We start from the raw sequence: 20,004 nt of genomic DNA on the forward strand, positions 1-20,004 counted from the left end.
TAAAAAAAATTACGCCATTAGACTCAGAGGCATAAAGATAATGTAACTGTTTTGCTGTTCCTTAAAATGAAAAATAAAATAAAATAAAAACATCAATATTATGTTTTCTTTTAATTTTGGGCATAAATTCAACTCTTTTAAGTAGAAAAAGACTAAAATATTTCATTTTTACAGGGTCAGGCAGTGGAGTTGGCGGCGTGTGAGTGTGCAGCGCAGCCTTGGGCTGGAGACTCCTCGATGGTGGTGGCAGAAGTTGGTGCTAGGTGTCGCTGTGGCTGTGTACTGCATCTCGCACCCACTGCCAGACTGCTGGCTGGTTCCGCCAGAGCCTGTCCAGCTCGGTCGTTCTGGCTTCTCAGGGTAAGTTTGTTTTATGTATTGTTCTACTTTATGTTACGATGATGAGCAAGCGTGGTGATTAATGCTTTAATTTTCTCTGTGCGAGAAAAGGCTTTTGGTCAGCATTGGCCACTTTAGGCTGTTGATTTGATGTTATGATGATAAATACTTACTTGTTTGGACGCTAGAATTTTCCCCAGAATATAACTAGAAGAATGTTTTTTTTGTTTCAAAAACTGACGTACAGTAAACCAGGTTTCAGGCATATCTGAGTACATTTTTTTAAATTCCAAGCCTCAACTCAGAAAACATGCTCAATAACTCAAAAAAATATACACTTCATCATTTTTCTTTAGAAGGCCCTCGGGTACTTTCACAACGAGTTGCCATTCGCATTAAATAAACTTTTGTTTTAAAACTTGGTGTCAGCACTTCATTCTCAAAAATATCACGCTCCCTGAAACTTCAGGAACTATGTACGTTTCGGAGACTAGCAAGTTGTTCAGTTGCACGCCAGGGTATGTTGTAAATTATGATGGGAGTACGGAAATACTTAAGAACGAAGTGGTGATCGTAATATTGTTTTATTATTCAGTTTTTTAAATGTATTGACTGCGTTGTTTTTCAAATTGTAGGAAAAATAAAGTATTAAGAGTTTAGTAGAAAATATTCTTGTCTTAAGAAATATGTAGACTTGACAATATCAATTATAAATCCTCTTAGTCAAATCCAAGTTTCAAATCCTCAAACTCCTCAATCTCAGTCACAATGCCACCTTGCCACTAACCATGTAAAGAGGCAAGGCAATCATATTCAATAGCACATCTTACTTGCACAGCTACATAGCTTAGTATCAGTGGAAACGGACACATAGTTTCACAGCCTAGCTATTACATCTTCGTAACATAACTACATGGCACATCTCTGGTGGAAAACTCTAAAACGTCTATCAAAGTCCTCAACAATGAGATTCAGGAAGTGCCGCCCTCTGTGTCCCGGCCACTGAACTATAACGTACAATCAAATGCCAAAACAAAGTTCTGTTAAACTGTCACTTGAACATATGACGGTCCATTACTACTTCCAAAGAGGTATACATACATACATGTAAGGAGCGTTTGCATTGGTTACTAGACTTGACAGTAATTAAATTTGTCTTACGACGATTTCATTCAAAGAGGACAATTAATACTTTATTGAAATTATCAAAATAAAATAAAAAACAAGAACCATAATCATCAATCTCAGTGTTAATATTGCCAGGTTAGTATCCTTAGTACAAGTTTGTTTTACGTTTAAAGTAATCAAAACGACGCTCTGATTGGTTGATTTATTCGAGCCGGCCAATCAGAGCACCGAACGCGCTCTCGTTTCGATTATTTTAAACGTAAAGTAAACTCGTACTTAGGTTACTGCTTCCATAAACATTGTGTTAAGATTAAGAGTTATCTTATTAACTTATAGTTTTATCTCTAAACTAGTTAACTAGAACGAAGAAGTTCACACAGTATTTTAAAATGGTTTAACTACTAGATACTTAGACAACAACTTTTACCATTTAAAGAGACAATTATTTACCTTTGTAACTGTAAACTTACTTTGTTTTCTTTAAACAAAAACGTTTGTGGAAGTAGTCTTTTCTAGGTTTATCGTGTAATTAGGGGTAATCTTGTGAATCTATTATATCACCATACCATTCACTGAGTAGTCTCCGACACAAACCATGACCAGATTTTTATGAAATCGTGTAGCGGATTCGATTCCCGCACGGAGCAACTCTTTGTGTGATCCACAAATTGTTGTTCCGGATCTGGGTGTGTATGTGAACTTGTATGTTTGTAAACGCACCCACAATACAAGAGAAAATTCCAAAGTGGGACAACGTTTTATTTATAACAAAAATGTTAAATATCTAAAGTCAGAGTGAGAAATAATGTGAAAATACAAAACGCGCATCATACTCTCAACACAAAAATATGGTCATGATTCTTGCCGAGTATTTAATAAATTTACATTTATAAACAAACAATATTTGTTAGAGGATACAACACGTTTATAGCTATAAACACTAGATACTTATACTAGCTCATCGACTTTCCAAATCAACAACGTCCAGTGTAAACGAAGCATAGTTGAAATTGTATCGCTCGTGAAGTCATTATAACTTCCATTTTGGAAGTAAGGTCGCTTTGCCAATATCTGCCGGTTTAACAAACTAATATTGTTGCCGATACAGTTCACGGGACGTCCAAGTTACAGCAAACTGGTAATTAACTCCACAATATACCAGTTTAACGAAATTAGTTGTCAGCCTCTCTAAAAGTTAACTGTTGTGAAATATTGGTAGGCTTCGGCGGAATTTGTTTACCGTGCGAGTCGAAATTGATTAGTTGATTTTGTGTTCTGAAGTTATCGTAACAGTGTAACGTTTAATAAAAAAATATATAGGTAGAAATAAAAATATTTGTTCATTTTTGTTATGATATAAGCCGGTAAACGAGCTGACGTGATGGTGAGCAATCGCTGCCGCCTATGGAAACTCAAAACACCAGAGGTGGCAATGCGCCACAAGTGCATTGCCGGCTATACATGGTTGTTGAGAAATTGGGGATTGGTAAGATTGGGAAGGGGGCCTCCGGTAACCTCACTCACACAACGCAAGCGTTGTTTCACGTCGGTTTTCTGTGAGGCCGTGGAATCACTCTGGTCGAGCCGGTCCAATCGTGCTGAAGCATGGCTCTACTACACTTGAACCTGAAAATATCAAAAGTTATTTCTCGAATCAACGTTCTATAGACAGACAAAAATTAGGCGAATACAAAAGAATGAGTTGAACTTGTTCATAAGCAACTTGGGGTTATTTATACTAAATTATCTTTGAAATGGTGAATCTAAATTCTTTGCAAAGATTGTACAAGTTTTAATAGGTACTATTCAGCGTTGAACAAAGGCTCCCGAAGAAAGTTCTAGAAGTTGAATTCTTTTGAAAAAATCTATTTGCTGGTAAAGCAAAGCATTTCACTTGAAATTTGAGGCAAAAAAAGATTGCTGTTGCTGTTATTATTTTGTGTAATCATGAAATTAAACCGAATGAGAAAGTAGAATAAGAGATTTTTTGTTTAATTATTAAAAATAAATTAATAAAATTTGAAACATGCACTTTGGATGATACAAGCATCCCGTACAGTAGCTTAGCGTGCTGTAGGCACCGTATAAATATTTGTTTGGGGGTCCCCTTTTTTCCTTTTTTTTTTCGAGGGAGGAAGATCATCTAATGTCTTATCCCAACCGGTCTCTTGAGCCTCAAAGAGGGGACTTACCGATGCTATAACAGAGAGCCCATGTTTAGTTTTCCTAAAGTTACTGCTAACTTTTGAACGCATGCTATACGTGAAAAAACAACTTCTTTTTTCACGTATAGCATTATTTGGATTTTTCTTATTTCTGAAATGAAATAAAAAATAACTACGCACGTTTAGGGCATATAATTGATACAGCAGATACTAGCTACGCCCCTGATCCCATATAAAATATTAGAACTTACAATTCCCTAATCCATTTTTAAATAGACTGTACTAATTCTCCTCGCCTAACTGAAAGACAACATACCAATCCCTACATTACCAAATAGTTTAAAACTAAAGTATTGCAAATGAAGGTTTCATTTCGATAATTAATTGTTGATTAAACGCCCCGTCAGCAGCCGCAGCGTGACTGTTGCTAAAGTTACTTGTTTGTGCCAACGCAACAACTTGTCGACACAAGTTTGGATCGCCAGCTCTCGAATAACTTCAATCCAAACTTCGGATAATCAGGATTTCACTGCGAGGTTACGTTACCACTAATTTCTTAATTGGTTTTTGACCTTATCAAGTTGAGAGGGATTTGGAGTGGCTTTCTTTAGTTATTAGGTAGCTATCGCTAGACGCAAATCGTAATAAAAATTAGACTTGAATAAAATTTTAATCATTATTAGCTGACTTACGCCGCTTCTAAACATTTTGTTTTCTCAAATTTTAAACCTTTCACAAATAATTCAAAACCAAAATTTGCTAAATCAGTCCAGCAGTTCTCGAGTTTAGCGAGACTAACGAACAGCAATTTATTGACTTTTATTTATATAGATTTAGTTAATCCAAGGCGACCTTTTCCTAGCATGCAGCACCTAAACTAACCGCTTAACTTTATCGTTAAGTGTCTTAAGTTGGTGTATACCAAAATGCCGTTAATTATAATACTAACGGGCATACAATTCACTAACCAACTAGCTACCATCAGCTTATTTATCAATATTATGGCCTATAACATTGGATGATGAAGACCTCCCAGCTAGCAAAAAATAATCTTACAAATATCCCAAGACCATATTTTTTTCAGTCTTATTACCTACTTATAGACTTATTTAAGTGTGGATTTGGGCGCACTTTATAAGTATATTCACCCTAACAATTGCCTTGTAATGGTCTCGCGAAGTGCATTTTCAATCTTACAAAACTCTTGCTGATACTTTTATAAAGACAAATAAATTTTTAAGTGACTTACAATGGCATTTTTTAAGATCAAATAACCTTATAGTTCACTTATTAATGCTGTTCTAAGTGTAATAAGGCTTATAGTTTTCTTTCTGATCTTCTAGTAAGAGTGTAATCACAAACTGCCGTGAGGTCGCGAGTAATAAAACCTAATTTGAAAAATAATAAAAAGTCGCATCAAAAACGTAAGTTAAGCTAATATTCTATTTAACTTTCCTACGAAACGCTTAGTGCATATTTTCGAATTGCTTACTCATATATTTGTAGATTTTTAGGTTGCGAAGTAGTTTTTCTCGATTATTTTGAAATTTGAATAACATTTTTTTCACGGGCCCTTTAAAAAACGTGTTTTATATATTATAAATAAATTTGATTATTTGTGAAATGTATAAAAATGGTAGCCATTATTACGACCATGACTTACAAGTGCTTTATCAGAACAATATAAGTCCAGTACTCTTGTGTAAGGTCTATATCACACTCGTAGAGTCAAACTAAAAAGAAAACCCAATTAGGTACCTACATGCCTACTCGGCCATATTGTTCATAATTTTAGGGTTCCTTAATGTTAAGCAAGGTATAAATTAATCCACAACGTGAACTATATTCACGTGTTTGTACATGTTTTAGGACAAATATACAGACAGGAACAGTATATATCCGCAATTTGGCCAACTATATTGACGGGAATGACCTGAAGAATGTCTGTGGATTATTAATTTACCTGAAGGATATAATAGATACTTAGTAATGGCATGTAAAATGGTCTATTACCTGATTTTATAACCATTTCTGGAGTAAGTTACGACAACGAAAATAAATAACCCTTCATGTAAGATTTTGTAAGACACTTGTAGGAGATTTAAAAAGCTACTTACTACTACTCTTACTACTCTTTAATATGTCTTAGGTGAGATAAATCACACTTATAAAATACTATTTTTACAGAAGTCTAATAAAACACTTAGTATAGTCACTTCTAAGAGTGAATACACTTACAAAATCTATTTATAAGTATTATTTAGGAACCAAAGGCAACTACACTTGTAAAAGGTGCTTATAATACCACTGCCCTTATTAATATTATATAAGGTTGTCTTATATACGTCTAAAAGAATATGTAACAAGTATGAATGCTCTTAAAGCTTAATTAGGCTTAATCAGAACACATATAAACCCCATATGAAACCATAGCTCTTACTAACTGTTGTTTATAAGGCTATTTAGTATCTTTGGCTTAATCAAAACACATATAAACCTTTTATGACACCACAGTTCTTACAAGCTTTTGTATGTAAGGGTATTTTGCTAGTTGGGCTATTACTGATTCGGAGAAAACTTCACTCGGGCATTTCATTCCCCTTGGCAATTGGCAGTACACATGGCCGCTCATCAACCTATACAAAACCAGTATAAACTGACCGTACAAACTGAAGAAAGGTCATACAATACGAGTTCATGATAAACTGGTTATGTATAGCTTGATTGTGTACATCTTTCGTCGAAACACTCTGTTAGTAGGTTTCTATTGAAGTTGATCCATTTTATTTCAATTAAAAGTTAATGTTTATTCTCTGGAATCAATGTTTCAGATACGTATTGTTACTTTGTGAGATCGGTTCTACTTCCCATTGTTTTGTACTCTGAGTTCATATAAAGTTAAGTAAAAAGTTACAAGTATGTAAGTAGCTATGGAGTAACAAAGGGATTTTGCGTCAATTATAATTTAGAATGTGTCTTTGAGTGATAAAATTGGAGGTATTTTTTTTTTTTTTTTTTTTTTTTTGAGGGGGAAAATCATCCAATGACTTCTCCCGCCTTGGGTGAGGCGGGAGGGAGTGTCAGACTCTTACTGACTAAAATCCACCCCGTTCCTTCTCCTGCTTTGAGCCGGAGCCCCGGTAACCTTTTAAGTTGTCCGCAGCTCCGGATCAGGCATCAGCCCTACTGGGCCCCATCTGTGGTGGTCTGGCTCTTTGAGGCGCGCGCGGAACGCGACGCGCCGTACGCTCGGGTCTGGTTCTGGTCGGGCGGCGAGCTACCCTTGCTCGCCGTCCGCAGACCCGCACTTACGGTGGCCGGAGATTGTCGCGTGATCCCCGACGTCCGGAGCCCAGAGTGTCTTCTGCGGCGGCTGGGGCGTGAGGAGGATCGTTCCCTCACGCGCTCCGCCTCCTCCTTAGCTAGCATGACTGCTTCGCAGAAGGAGGAGACGGCGTCCCATTCCCTCTCGCTCCGCATCATGGCCTGAACCAAAGCCGGACGCGAGAGGTCACCGTCGCCGATCACATCCCTAAGGACACGGCGGTGCTCAGCCCATGCAGGGCACACCGCTACTGTATGCTCCACCGTGTCCTCCGGGTGATCCACACAATGCCGACACCCGGGCGTTTCCTCCCGCCGAATCCGAAACAGGAACCTACCGAAACAAAGTTGGAGGTATGGGAGTGAGAATCCCATTTATCTTGTGCTCCGTTTTCTATAAACGAAGAATTTTAATTTAATTTTGGACCTTGAATTTGTCGATTTCTTATTATCATTCCAGTCTAGTACAGACGCTGCTAATCAAATCTAGGTACTATAATTTTGAACTCTTTGTCTAAACTAATTAGGTAGATATTCTATAGAAAGATTTGTCTGTTATTAAAGTCATCATCCTCATCATCATCATCGACAGCCTATAAGTGGCCACTGCTGACCAAATGCCTCATCTTACACGAAGAAGGTTTGATCATTAATCATCACACTTGCTCAATGCGGGTTAGCGATTTCAAACTTATAATCAGAAACTATAGCCCAGGTTTCCTCAAGGTGTTTTCCTTTTTTAATCAGTGTTGTCTAAATAATCTTAGAAAGTACATATTATAACTTGGAAAAAGTCACATTTGTACTTGTCGTTGGTAGGTTTCGAACCCGCACTCTCATGCATGAGAAGCGAGCGTCTTAAACATAAGTAACCTGTTATCAGTGTTATAATTGTAATATTTTTTTTCCTAGGCTGAGGAAGGTCTGGTGGTCAGACTTCGAATGGAAGCTGTGCGTCTCCCGTGTGCTGGACAGTCGTTGAGGGCCAGAGATGGTGACTCATTGGGGTCGCCACTCCTGGCTTCCTGGGATGGACCTGATAGTACCGCTGTGGTAAGTGTCTGATTGTTACGTAGGCTAAGGGCCGATTTTTCAATTAACACATAATTTTTATTCGTAGAATAAAATCAACATCTGACAAATTGTGCATAGGGAAACTGTTGAAATTAAATTATTCTTCCGATAAAGTTATCTGGCGTTGGAAAAATCGGCCTTAAGTTATTATAATTTTATAAAATTCTTCTCTTTTGGAGTAGATTAACTGTTGTTATTATTAGCTCAAAAATATTCCTACAATGTTATCTTTTAGACCGTAGGTATTATATTAATTGACCGTCATACTCAAAATCATGATTATGAGGGGCCATAAAAGAAACTAACATATTGATCAGTACTCAGCTGTAATCTGGCGATTGGTCTCATTTTACACGCAAATAACAAAATCATTTAAACCAACGATTATTTCCTTCATTCCAGGTATAGGTAAAAACGTTAATTAAAGATGATCATTAAGTAAAAGACATCTTAATTAGGCATGTCATCCGCAACCTTGTTAATAAGAGTAACTTAATTAGAATTGTGCTCAGTTTCTTAGAATTTTCTTAATAGGTTTATATGTGTGGCATTTTCTTTCATGATCATTTTCTTGACTGCTTCGTTGTTATCGTAAGTACGATAGCTAAAATCCCTGGGTCGGGTAATTTTTTTGAAGTTTTGTCAGTAATAGCGTGGGACTGGAATTACATCTATCGTATGGCAGTAGGCTCACCCCAAATTACATGGTACTTGTAAGATAAATGATGAAAAGTGGGTATTACAAAGTGCACCTATCACACTGACGGACAAACTGACAGACTATTATTTATTTCTTTATGTGTTGACATTTCAAAAGTACCTAGTTACATACTTATGGTTTAATTGAAACAAATGATTTGACTTTGTCTTTACACCTCTGCATACCCTCTTGAGTTTTAATTTTTTTAATCAGCTGGTGATTTTTACACATTCTTCACCAATTAAATTGGCCTATTAACATAACTGGCGAAAACGAATGTTAGGTATGTAATGTTTATTATTGTAATGTACTATTTATGTAATATTTTGCTTTCTACTCTAATAGACATCTGGTGACGTGGAGACTACGACAGACGGTAGTGGTGTGATGGAGATAGCTGGGGGTCGTCATATACTGGTGGAACTGCGGTCGGGAGACACCAGCGACCGCTGTGCAGGCGGGTTCCTTGCTCACGCCACGCAGATAGGTAAGTCTTTAGTTATGTCTGATTGCGTACTGTTCGCTGTTAGGCTAGTTTTTTAACGATGAAATATCCTTGATCAAGTGCTCAAAGAAAGTGATTGCTAAATATGTATAGGGTGTTATATTCGACGAGTAGGCCAAAGTATTGATGCTTACTATCATTGAAAGGTATCTTTTATGGTATATGGTTATGGTATGTATTTATATAGGTACCTGCCTATGTTTAGAATGCATGCTTTATAGGAGTAAAAACAACTAAAATTAGGGATATTGAACTATATAGAAAATGATATAATTAATTAACAATTGTTATAAAATCATACTTATATGCCCAATAAATTTAGAGATTTATGGCTATGGAATTGTTTTTCAGTTTTACTATTGTTGTAATCTAGTTAGTTACATACATCAACTATATAATTCTGCAGTGTGTATGTCACTGAAGTTTGTTTAAACGACTGGAAATATTAAATTTTGGTTAATTAGTATTTGATATAATATATGTATATTCTAGAGTGTTTACTTTTGAAATCAATCTCGATGTCAATGTCTCAATCGCAAAAAAATCTCAATCATACTTATGTGCTCAATAAATTGCGTTATCTCTATAGAGGTATAGGTTGTAAATTGATTTTCAGACATACATACACAATAATATCATGTTATTGTATTGTGTTAATGCATTGGGCTAATTAATCTACCGTTAAAGATTCTTGCTTCACTGCATCAATATGTCATCTAATTAGCACCATTACAGTTTAGCGCATTCCTAGAATGTCGGGCTTATTAACTAAATTAAGATTTACTAAACAGCAAACAAGTAAAAATGTACCTACTATCGTTCACATAGAGATCATTTTCACAGAACCGATCCGCAATGCATCAGCAGCATGGGCATCAGTCAGTGGTGGGATGTGGTGGCGAGGCGGCAGTGGTGCGAGGGAGGCTGCCGTGGCGCTTGCAGCCGCTGCAGCGCTGGCCGCGCTGTGTCTAGCGCTGCATTCAGCGCACCGCACCAGAGCTTACCAACGCGCTGCTGATAAAGAGTCGCTCACCGACAGTGACGGTATGTTTTGTAATTGTGTGGAATAATAAAAATATTTAAGTATGTTGTTAGTTTGATTAAACACTGATTGAGTTGTGTAATGACAAGTTATTTCAGAATTTGGACTTTGATTTTTAATCTACATTTATTCTGTGTTGCAAAGAGCAAGAATTATTCAGTGTACAATTTACTACATACATACATAACCACACGCCTGTCTCCCAGGGGGATAGGCAAAGACAATGGAACAGCAATTGTTACGATTGTTACATACTTCTTTCGCTTCAAATCGAATAGTATTCTGTACTGACTCTGCCTTGCTTGTCATCAGTACTTTGATAAGTAATCCCAATATAAGTCTCAGTAATAGCATGAACTCTGGAAGAATACCAATAGTCTCGCACCCTTTCACATATTGTAACTCATAACATAACATAACTGGCAAAAAGATTTAACAGTTCCCTACTTAACAACTTCTTGAGCACAAAACCAATCTCATCATGATTTTCTAGCATGCTCAGCATCACTGGAGCTGGGTGGAGCACCGACAGGGTCGCGCAGTACTCTTCTATCTGAAGTGGTGGGCGGTGGAGTGTCACTGCGGCGGCTGCTGCCTTCGGGGAAGACGAGGCACACGAGGCTCCGAGACTCCGATAGACATTCTGAAAATGTGGAACAGAGGTTAGTAAAACCTTTATCTAATCCATAGTTCGTACAAATAGGAAACTGTTGGTGGCTTCCACTAAGATTATTGGACTTCTTAGTGGTTAATGTGTTTTACAAATAGGAAATCAGTAGCTTCTATAGCTAAAGATAATGCTGATCACGTCAGAGGTGGAAACAGTAAAACCGAGAAACCTGTCGATAGCGTACATGCCGAAGAAACCTAATTCTAGCTTTGCCACAAAAATAATATCCTACGTGTAAAAGCACCTACTTATTAAATTAATATTTCAAGATTATGTTAAGTCAGCGGACCGTTTACGACCTTGAAACATTCAAGAAAAGAGCGTATTTCTTTTTAAAAGATCGCAGCAACGCACCCGTGTATTCTCTGGTGTTGCGGATATCTATGGGCGGCGCTGATCACATACCATCAGGTGACCCGTTTGTTCGTCGATTCCATAAAAAAGAGATAAAGCCACGCAGTTTTACCCAAGTTAGATGCTACCTGAATGTATTTGCGGATCTATTTTTAAAATCCTAACCCTTCATTAAATACCACTCGGAGTTCTCAAAGAGAACCCTTCAATGGAGGAGAGGAAAGAATAATTAATTAACAAACACTTGACGCTTTGGAAGTACGTTGTTAACTGTGAGCCCATTGTTAGAGCACGTATCGCGATATCAAAATAAATGATGTCGGTACCGTTGTCTCCGTTCTTTAGGAGTTGATTGGTACAATTGTTAGGGATTATTTCGGGCTTAAGGAATTTGTGAAGTAGCTTTAATGAAAAGTACTGGAATTCTTGTACATGGGAACAGCTTAATTCCATATCTAGTGACATTGATGGATTTTTAAGTGTGGGAGAGCCATGCTTCGGCACGAATGGGCCAGCTCGACCGGAGTAATACCATGGCTTCACAGAAAACCGACGTGAAACAATGCTTGCGTTGTGTTTCGTTGTGTGAATGAGGTTACCAGACCCAATTATCTCACTTCCTAATCCCCGATTCCCCAACAACCTTTCAATTTCTAACCCCCAAAATGTCGGCGACGCGCTTGTAATGCCCTGGTGTTTCGGGTGTCCATGGGCAGTGAGAATGGCTTATCATCAAGTGATACCATCTGTTCCGTCGTTTACCGGCTTATACCATAAAAAATCAATTGTTTTAAATTACAATAATTTTATAGCGTAATGCAATCATCATAAATTTTGTACATAGGGATGAAGAGGATCCCGGAACTGACATTGAAGCAGAACCAGACAACACAAGCGTCGTGAGCGCGGAAAGTGTTGCCAGTCAAGCGACAGTCACCCCTGAGACGGTGTCGTCTAGCAGCGCCCCTGTTACTGGCAACATTCCACCTTCACCACTTCGGAGATCCCATACAGTGTCTGTGACTAACGTCTCGCAGACACATGCACCACAGGTAAGTATCATAATGAAGCATCAGTATCTTTTACTCCTTTTTATGGGTGTCCATTGTATAGCGACATTACGTGTCTTAAGCACCTCTGCCTACCCCTTCGGGGATAAAAGGCGTGACGTTGCGTTACAGACAACAATTTTCTGACTCCTAAATATTATATGTTTCCTAAAAGATATATTTTTTTTCTGCAACTAATGAAAACTTCCATTTAGGTAACTTCACCACCCCAGTCGACAACCGACTCTCTGGTGGTCGAAATGAGTACCAGCGTGAGCAGCGTGAGTGAAAGGGACAGCTGTAGCGAGAAAGACAGAGACAGCTGCATGTGGGACAAGGATAGAAGCGAGAGCAGAGCATCGTCGTCAACGTCCGCTGCAACACTGACTAATGTGAGTGGTAGTGTGTTGGTAATGCTTAAGGTTAAGTGAGCTCCTTAAGTATTAAAGCAGGGATTGCCCACTTTGGCAATCCCTTTCCCTGCTTTCCCTGTAGTCCATTGCAGTCCCTACTTTAGGGTGAGGAATTCCACCCAGAACCTATTTCAAAGTATATTTTCGTAGTTGTTACATGTTCCTTGGGCGTGTTGTATATTTGTTCTCCACAATTATTGCAAAATCTTCTTACATTATTTCCTAAAGCTTTATCTTTTCCATATTTTCGTGTGGTAATCAATCAGATGTTTCATGTCAAACTGCTAACAATACAATTATTCTTCTTCTTCAAGTCATATTCCGAAGAGAGCCCCTGCACCGTTGTGAGAGTCTTACGCCCGTTCCGCTGCTGAATACGGACGTGGACTAGACCATTTTGTACGTCGTATTTAAAACTGAATATATTAATATTCTATTTTTCATTCCCAGGGCTGGTATTCACCAGCTCTTAGCGGCGTGTCTGCAGCAAAGATCAGGGACAACCCGAAGCACACCAAGGAATCTTGCAACCGTCGCCTGCTGAGGTCAGACCTCAGCCTCACTTCACACCCGGAGATGGAGATCGACTATTATGACTATGAAGTTAATAATGCTGGTAAGGTTTTCATGAATATTGAATAAGATATGCGTAGGATAGAGTATATGTGCGGGTCTGCGGACGGCGAGCAAGGGTAGCTCACCGCCCGACCAGAACCAGACCCGTGCGTACGGCGCGTCGCGTTCCGCGCGCGCCTCACACAGCCAGACCACCACAGATGGCGCCCAGTAGGGCCTAATGCCCGATCCGGAGCTGGAGACAATGTAACAGATTACTGGGGCTCCGGTTCAAAGCAGAAGAAGAACGGGGTGGTTTTTAGTCAGTAAGAGTCTGACACTCCTTCCCGCCTCACCCAAGGCGGGAGAAGTCATTGGATGATTTTCCCCCTCAAAAAAAAGCATAGAGTATATAGATAAATAGATTTTATTTCAATAGGTAAATTGAGAATCGTCGAGTATTGAAAATCAGTAAGTTAGTCAACTCATCATTCATTGACCTAGACTTTGGGAGAGTTTACATAATTGACTGAGTTGGCAGAGATACTCTATTAAGTTGACAACTCCATAATTATTATTGCTTAAACTTAATTTAAAAGAAATTGATTTGTCATTTGTCGCAGGTTCAGTTCCTGGTTCGTATTTGGGAATGGATCCAGCGTTCCTAGTTTGGATCCCACCGCTTGAAGAAGGCGATATTCTCAAGGAGATCGATGAAAACAAAGTGCCAATATATGAGGTACGTTTTGGATAGATTTTCTGGACTTAAAGTAAAATATGCTGTCATAAAAAATATCTGCTTAATCGTTGTATTTGTTTACAGGAAATATTACCAAAGGACCTTCATCCTGACCCTGGCAGCAACACGGAGTCACCTGAAGACAGACCATCATCAAGCACTCTCAAGAGAAACCCTGACAACCGCATCAACAGGTCAAACGAATCCATCAAATCATTCCGTAAAGTCATCGAGAAGGGAAACATAATACACCCGCTAAACTTCAGCATAAGTGATTTGCAAAACTCGCCTAAAATGGCGAAGAGGAATAAGAAAAAGAAAGCTGAAAGTCCCGTGACGATACAAATGAAAGATTTGACGCTAACGCGATCTCCAGTGAGAGTACATAGAAAAGAGAATCGCAGTGACTACGATACGTCGACATTAAAAAGGGTAAATGAGGCCAAGGAAAAAGATTCTGCTACCCTAAAAAGAAACGATTTCTCTGATATAAAATTCGCTGACGAAAATTCTGATTCATCAAGTGAAATTAAATTTGCCGATGATTCGCCAGATAGCAATAGGATTGTTGATAAATATAATGTTAAAACTTAATTAGGATCGTTGGAACCCGTTAGATAGATACTGCATTCACACTTATTTAAAAACGGTATCATAATTACCCCGTTTCTAAATCACGGAATATTTTCTTAATTTTTCTTCAAACACGATAGCAAACGAATTATAAAGTATGAACTAACCGCCGTACTCAGAGTCATTTAATAGTTACTTAACCCAGTCCTTAACAATTGTTCACTATGCAAAATAGTTATTAAGAAATAAGTAGTTTTAGTAATCATTAAATGTCTCTGAGTGCGGCAGTTAATTGCTCCGCTGACATAAAATAATCATTAAAGGTAATATCAATAATCACAAATCCAAAAGAGCTAATGAATATTCAAGGGGTTTAACATTTTAATTTGATTAACAATTCCATTTCCCATTAGTTGAGTGTAAGGACCAATCTGTGAATAAATCCGACATATTATAGCTCTCATATCATCAAAATAATATTTTTCAATGTCATTGTACCATTTATCATCGATGTAAGGTAGTCACACATATAGTCATAGAATTTTATAATCAAGCTAATCGTTAGTAGTATTGTAGAATTCACTTGGCCCTCACTTTTAAATAAATAATGATGATATTGCTTCAAATATAGAAAAAGGTATCAAAAGACCAGAATAATTGTCTCGAAGTGTTTTTGGTCCTTTGCTACGAATGCTAAGATCCGATAAAATGGCGAAATCTTTTTCTAAATTTCAAGTAAATTGATGTTACTCGCATTGTATATACTCATAGCATCTTCTGATTGTTCTCACATAATATTTATTTAGTTTTTATCAATAAAATAATGACATCGCTGTGCCCACGCTGCCAAAGAGTAGTTTATTTAATATCCTAAGTTTCAGTCAATAATTTTAATGTTTATTAGAAGACTGACTTTCGGGCAGTGCAATAAATTAACATTCGAAAGTAATCTTAAAATTTCTAGTCATTTTGTTTAGAAGCGATTAATTAAAAACTTATTTTGCTAACAAAGAATCTGAAAAATTCTTCAACGAGTTTTAAATTACTCTTTTCTTGGTACGAAGTAATTTGAAGGATATAATTATGAGCGAATTAATGTAAAAGCAGTGCCCTTAGTATGAGTTTGCTTTACGTTTAAAATAAACGAAACAAGAGAGCATCGGGCGTTCTGATTGGTTGGTCGAATAAACCGGCCAATCAAACGCCGAACGCATTCGTTTCGTTTACTTTTTTTAAAGCAAACTTGTACTAAGGGTGCAAAAATACATAATCCTTGTTATTATAAAGTACAGGATTGTAGGCTTTATTTATGTATTTGCATTTATTTATTTACTAAGATGTAAGTAGCAATAAGTATTGTTTTTAATATTATTTGTATAGGTTTGTATGTTCCTGATAGAACTAATTGTTTTAATGTTTTATTTGTGGAAGCTCGATTAAAGGCATTTTCATTTTGTAATTTGATATTGTTGTTTTATTTATATCAAAAACGTTCCTTCTTAAAAAAATATATATCATCACGCCTTTATCCCGAAGAGGTAGGTGCACATTGTGTCGTGTAATGCCACTGTATAATATACACCCACATTTCATCGTTTATGTTATAAGACCCATCTAATAGGGGGTGAGCCTAGGCACAATTCCAGACCAAATGCTAATACTGAGAAATATTCGAAAATCCGAAATACCCCAGCTATACTTCGCCCGACCCGGGAATCGAACCCGAGACCCCTTGCCCGGCAGTCGCACTTGCAACCACTCGGCAAACGAGGCAGTCAAAGAAAACAATTATACCTTATCTAGCGACAAAGGACAACAAAACAGAGGGGAGTATAGTTTAGTCGAAAAAAAAAAACTTGACATCAACCACCTACTTGTACATCGTAAGTAAGTCAAGTGAAGGACAAAGTTTCAGGAACTTGTTTCAGTAGACAAAACCTCCCAAGTTTTACAAAGTAACTTGGACCACGCGATGTAGGAGCAGTTGTTCTTATGTGTAGTAGATATAGATAAAATGTAGCCTTCATTTACTTAGTAAAAAGATATAAAATACATTCTTAAATAGTTGGAGGTTGTATGTATCGTATCGTCACGCATTTTTATCTTCGAAGAGCTAGAGGTGCACGTTATGGCACGTAATGCCACTGTACAACGTAGTTATACCTACTTTTTACTATTTATGTTATAAGTCCCATGTAATAGAGAGGTTGTGTGTAACATATGAATGCATTAAATCAGACAAAATAGCGAAAGCCAATAATGAAAAATGAAAAAAAAAATACTTTAAGAAAGGAACTGAATCGAGAGAAGACCATCCCTGAACCATTTCTTGACAAAAAGTTACTGAACACTTAAACTCACCCTTTACTTGAAGTATTAGGTGTGACTTAACGGGGGTAGGCAGAGACTACGACAGAACGCGAATTGCCACAAATCTTACATACCTCTTTCGCTTCATCAACAGTTATAATAACTAATCTTACCAGTCGTCACAACAAAGCAAAAAGCTATTACAACACATCACAATTAAGTTTCTAACTCAAATCTGCACAAACCTGATCAAATCTACATCAAAAGCAAGATATTCAAATTGCAAAATAATCAAATATCTCTATGAATCCCATATCTGAGTAGTTTACGGGAGTTTGCGAGATAACCGTGCACCATCCCAGCTGCATAACTTTGTAAAACTATTAGTTGCCTAGATATGATGTTGCGGGATTGCCGGGACCGCACTTAAGATTTGTAGTTTGTTGCAAATGTTATGTTTTGTCCCTTGGGAGAGTCACTGTGATATTATAGAGCAAGTTCTTTTATTATTATAATTTTTTTGTAATATCGTGTTCAACAACCGCCAAGAAAAGAACGTATTCCTTTTTTAAAGGGCGGCAACGCGCTTGTGACTCCTCTAATGTCCATGAGTGGCGCTGATCGCTTACCACTAGGTTACCCAACCCGTTTGCGGACCTGATTTAAAAGTCCACGCTAATACCTACAGAGAATTCCGAAAATAGAAGTATTAATCGTACCTTTTTTTTATTTTTTATAAAACCCCAGACTAGAATTTTCTCCTATATCGTAAATGCGTTTAACAAGCATACAAGTTCACGTACACATGACACCCAGACCCGAAACAACGATTAGTGGATCACACATAGAGTTGCTCCGTGCGTGTGGGAATCAAACCCGGTACGAGTAGCGTGGCGGCCGGTTGCCCATTCACCACATCGACCGTGCAGTCATCAGTCACATTTTAAGTCATAGGTATTATATTGGTACTAGTACTTGAAAATCTAAATCCATTAAAAATCCTGTTATCTATGTGATGCGATCTATTTAATTTTGTAACAGCTATTACAAAACGGCCTTTGATCTAAGTTTATCCATGAAAATCCAATAAATAGAGAGATATTTGTGTCACATGGATTATTGCACGCTATTTTCATCTAGACTAAAAGACAGGAATTTAATATCTTCGTGATAGGACAGCGAGCAATTAGGTTGAATGCCGCTCCCGCTATGTGTGCCAAGCATGATGGTTTTACTAAATTATGTAATGAGGACAAGCCCGCTTTAGATGCTAGATACCGGATAATCAGTCAGCCCTTTTTATTTAATCCCTATGATATGAATGGTTAATTTTGAATAATGGGTTTATTACAAAGTAAGTATTATTATTAGTAAGGATTACTGGACTTTTTTCGGCTTTTCGAAAATTTCTCAGTAGTAGCACGGAGTCTGGAATTGTGCCCAGTATATTTATGGCAATAGCCCCACCTCCTATTACATTGGACTTAAAACACAAATGGTGAAAAGTGGGTATACATTGTATAGGCATTACGTGCCGTAATGTGCACCTCTGCCTACAATTCGGGGATAAAAGACGTGACGTTTTTGGCTTTATTATATACTTCACTGTGAATAAAATGGTAGAATTGTATTAGAATGGAAGTGCTCATACTCGATTACTTGATATTCCAAACTCTTGCCACATAGACCAATCTTGCTGCTGAATGCAGACATAACTGCATACAGCGACTTCCAACGAGCTACGTAGACATTTATATTAGTTCCCGAAATCTAAACCCAGAACTTAGGCAACTCCACTACACGAGAATAGCAACACTACTGACAAAAACTTCTCTTTAGCGCAAACTTAGTATCTATTGATCTAAATCTAGTTGGAGACTAGTCAAAGAAAGTTTGCCTATCCGAAATACTGCACGTTCAAGATCCGAGATGCTGGCGTCTGTACCAGCATCCCCAGTGGGCTTTAAATAACAATAAAGTAAACACTAACTCATTCCAGTATATTATACAATGTGATAGGTGTGGGACTTCTAACCCGTTAAGGCTGAGTACTACATCTAATTTTATCGACAAAAAATATGGGGTGTTGAACCCCTAATTGAAAATATTGAAAAATAGTGATTTTTTCGGTAAAAATAATTCACAAATGATTGTTTTTCTCACCAAAACATTATCAAACAAATGAAAAAAGTAATGAATTAGCTCCTTTTTTTTTACCGCTAAGGTTATTAGCTACTGTTTGTCGTTATTTTTTTGTTTCTACGACGCATACAACCTTTGATATCAAAAAAAGTAAAAAAAAATATTAAAATAGCCATAACTTTTAGGGGGAGGGGATTCGACCCCTTCGACCCCCGACTTTTGTCGATAAAATTAGATGTAGAACTCAGCCTTAACGGGTTAGAAGTCTCGCCCCTATCACATTGTATAGGGCACATAGGGTGACTGGTAAAATTAGTGACCGATATTTGAACACGTGATTGTACTCATGATTACAAACAATTTTCCCAAAGAAACTTTTTTTAATACTCATTAGTTTTATTTTTATCACAGTAACAAAACAACAAAATCTCGCATGTGCGTGCTTTCCTATGATCAGCTGTTGCTAACAGCAAGGTGCTCGTAACCTCGCTATAGAAATACTAGTAGGCATTTTGGAATTTTATGCGGGCGTGTTAATGAAATTTTGTTGTTTTGTTGTTGCGATAAAAATAAAACTAAGGAGTATTCAAAAAAAGTTTCTTCACGAAAGTTGTTTGTAATCATGAGTACAATCACGTGTTGAACTATCAGTCACTAATTACCAGTCACCCTATAGAATAAACACACAGATTTTAAAACCTTTATCTTTTTAATTAGAACGTCCTCTCAGTCTCCGAGCCAACTAATGGAATTCTCCAGAACTTGGGACGTAGAAAAATAAATCGTTAAACAAAGGAACGTTTCTCCAATCGGAAGAAACAAAACTAACTTTCTTAACTGCATTTGTAAACAGGAAAACAATAAAGATTACTTCACTAACGCCTTGTTACTGGTAACTTGTAAGTAGTTAGCTGTTTACATG

The 20,004-nt window shown here is 37.4% G+C and overlaps 1 protein-coding gene across 4 annotated transcripts in view; it reads left to right on the forward strand.

The window, feature by feature from the left end:
* LOC118276239 (uncharacterized) overlaps window positions 1-16,094 on the forward strand; it is a 276,416-nt gene extending 260,322 nt beyond the window's left edge. For 2 of the 4 annotated variants that reach the window (XM_050707420.1, XM_050707421.1), the window contains 10 exons: window positions 175-360; window positions 7,869-8,009; window positions 9,076-9,217; window positions 10,079-10,279; window positions 10,771-10,939; window positions 12,146-12,353; window positions 12,566-12,742; window positions 13,214-13,379; window positions 13,942-14,057; window positions 14,142-16,094. In XM_050707420.1, the coding sequence (XP_050563377.1) occupies window positions 175-360; window positions 7,869-8,009; window positions 9,076-9,217; window positions 10,079-10,279; window positions 10,771-10,939; window positions 12,146-12,353; window positions 12,566-12,742; window positions 13,214-13,379; window positions 13,942-14,057; window positions 14,142-14,651 (2,016 nt within the window). In that variant the 3' untranslated portion in view covers window positions 14,652-16,094. The remainder of the gene's footprint in view (window positions 1-174; window positions 361-7,868; window positions 8,010-9,075; window positions 9,218-10,078; window positions 10,280-10,770; window positions 10,940-12,145; window positions 12,354-12,565; window positions 12,743-13,213; window positions 13,380-13,941; window positions 14,058-14,141) is intronic. The other 2 variants (XM_050707423.1, XM_050707422.1) reach the window with 2 other exon arrangements.
* Window positions 16,095-20,004: the final 3,910 nt, after the last annotated feature.

Source organism: Spodoptera frugiperda, chromosome 31 (assembly GCF_023101765.2).
Source record: "Spodoptera frugiperda isolate SF20-4 chromosome 31, AGI-APGP_CSIRO_Sfru_2.0, whole genome shotgun sequence".
Lineage (NCBI taxonomy): Eukaryota > Metazoa > Arthropoda > Insecta > Lepidoptera > Noctuidae > Spodoptera > Spodoptera frugiperda.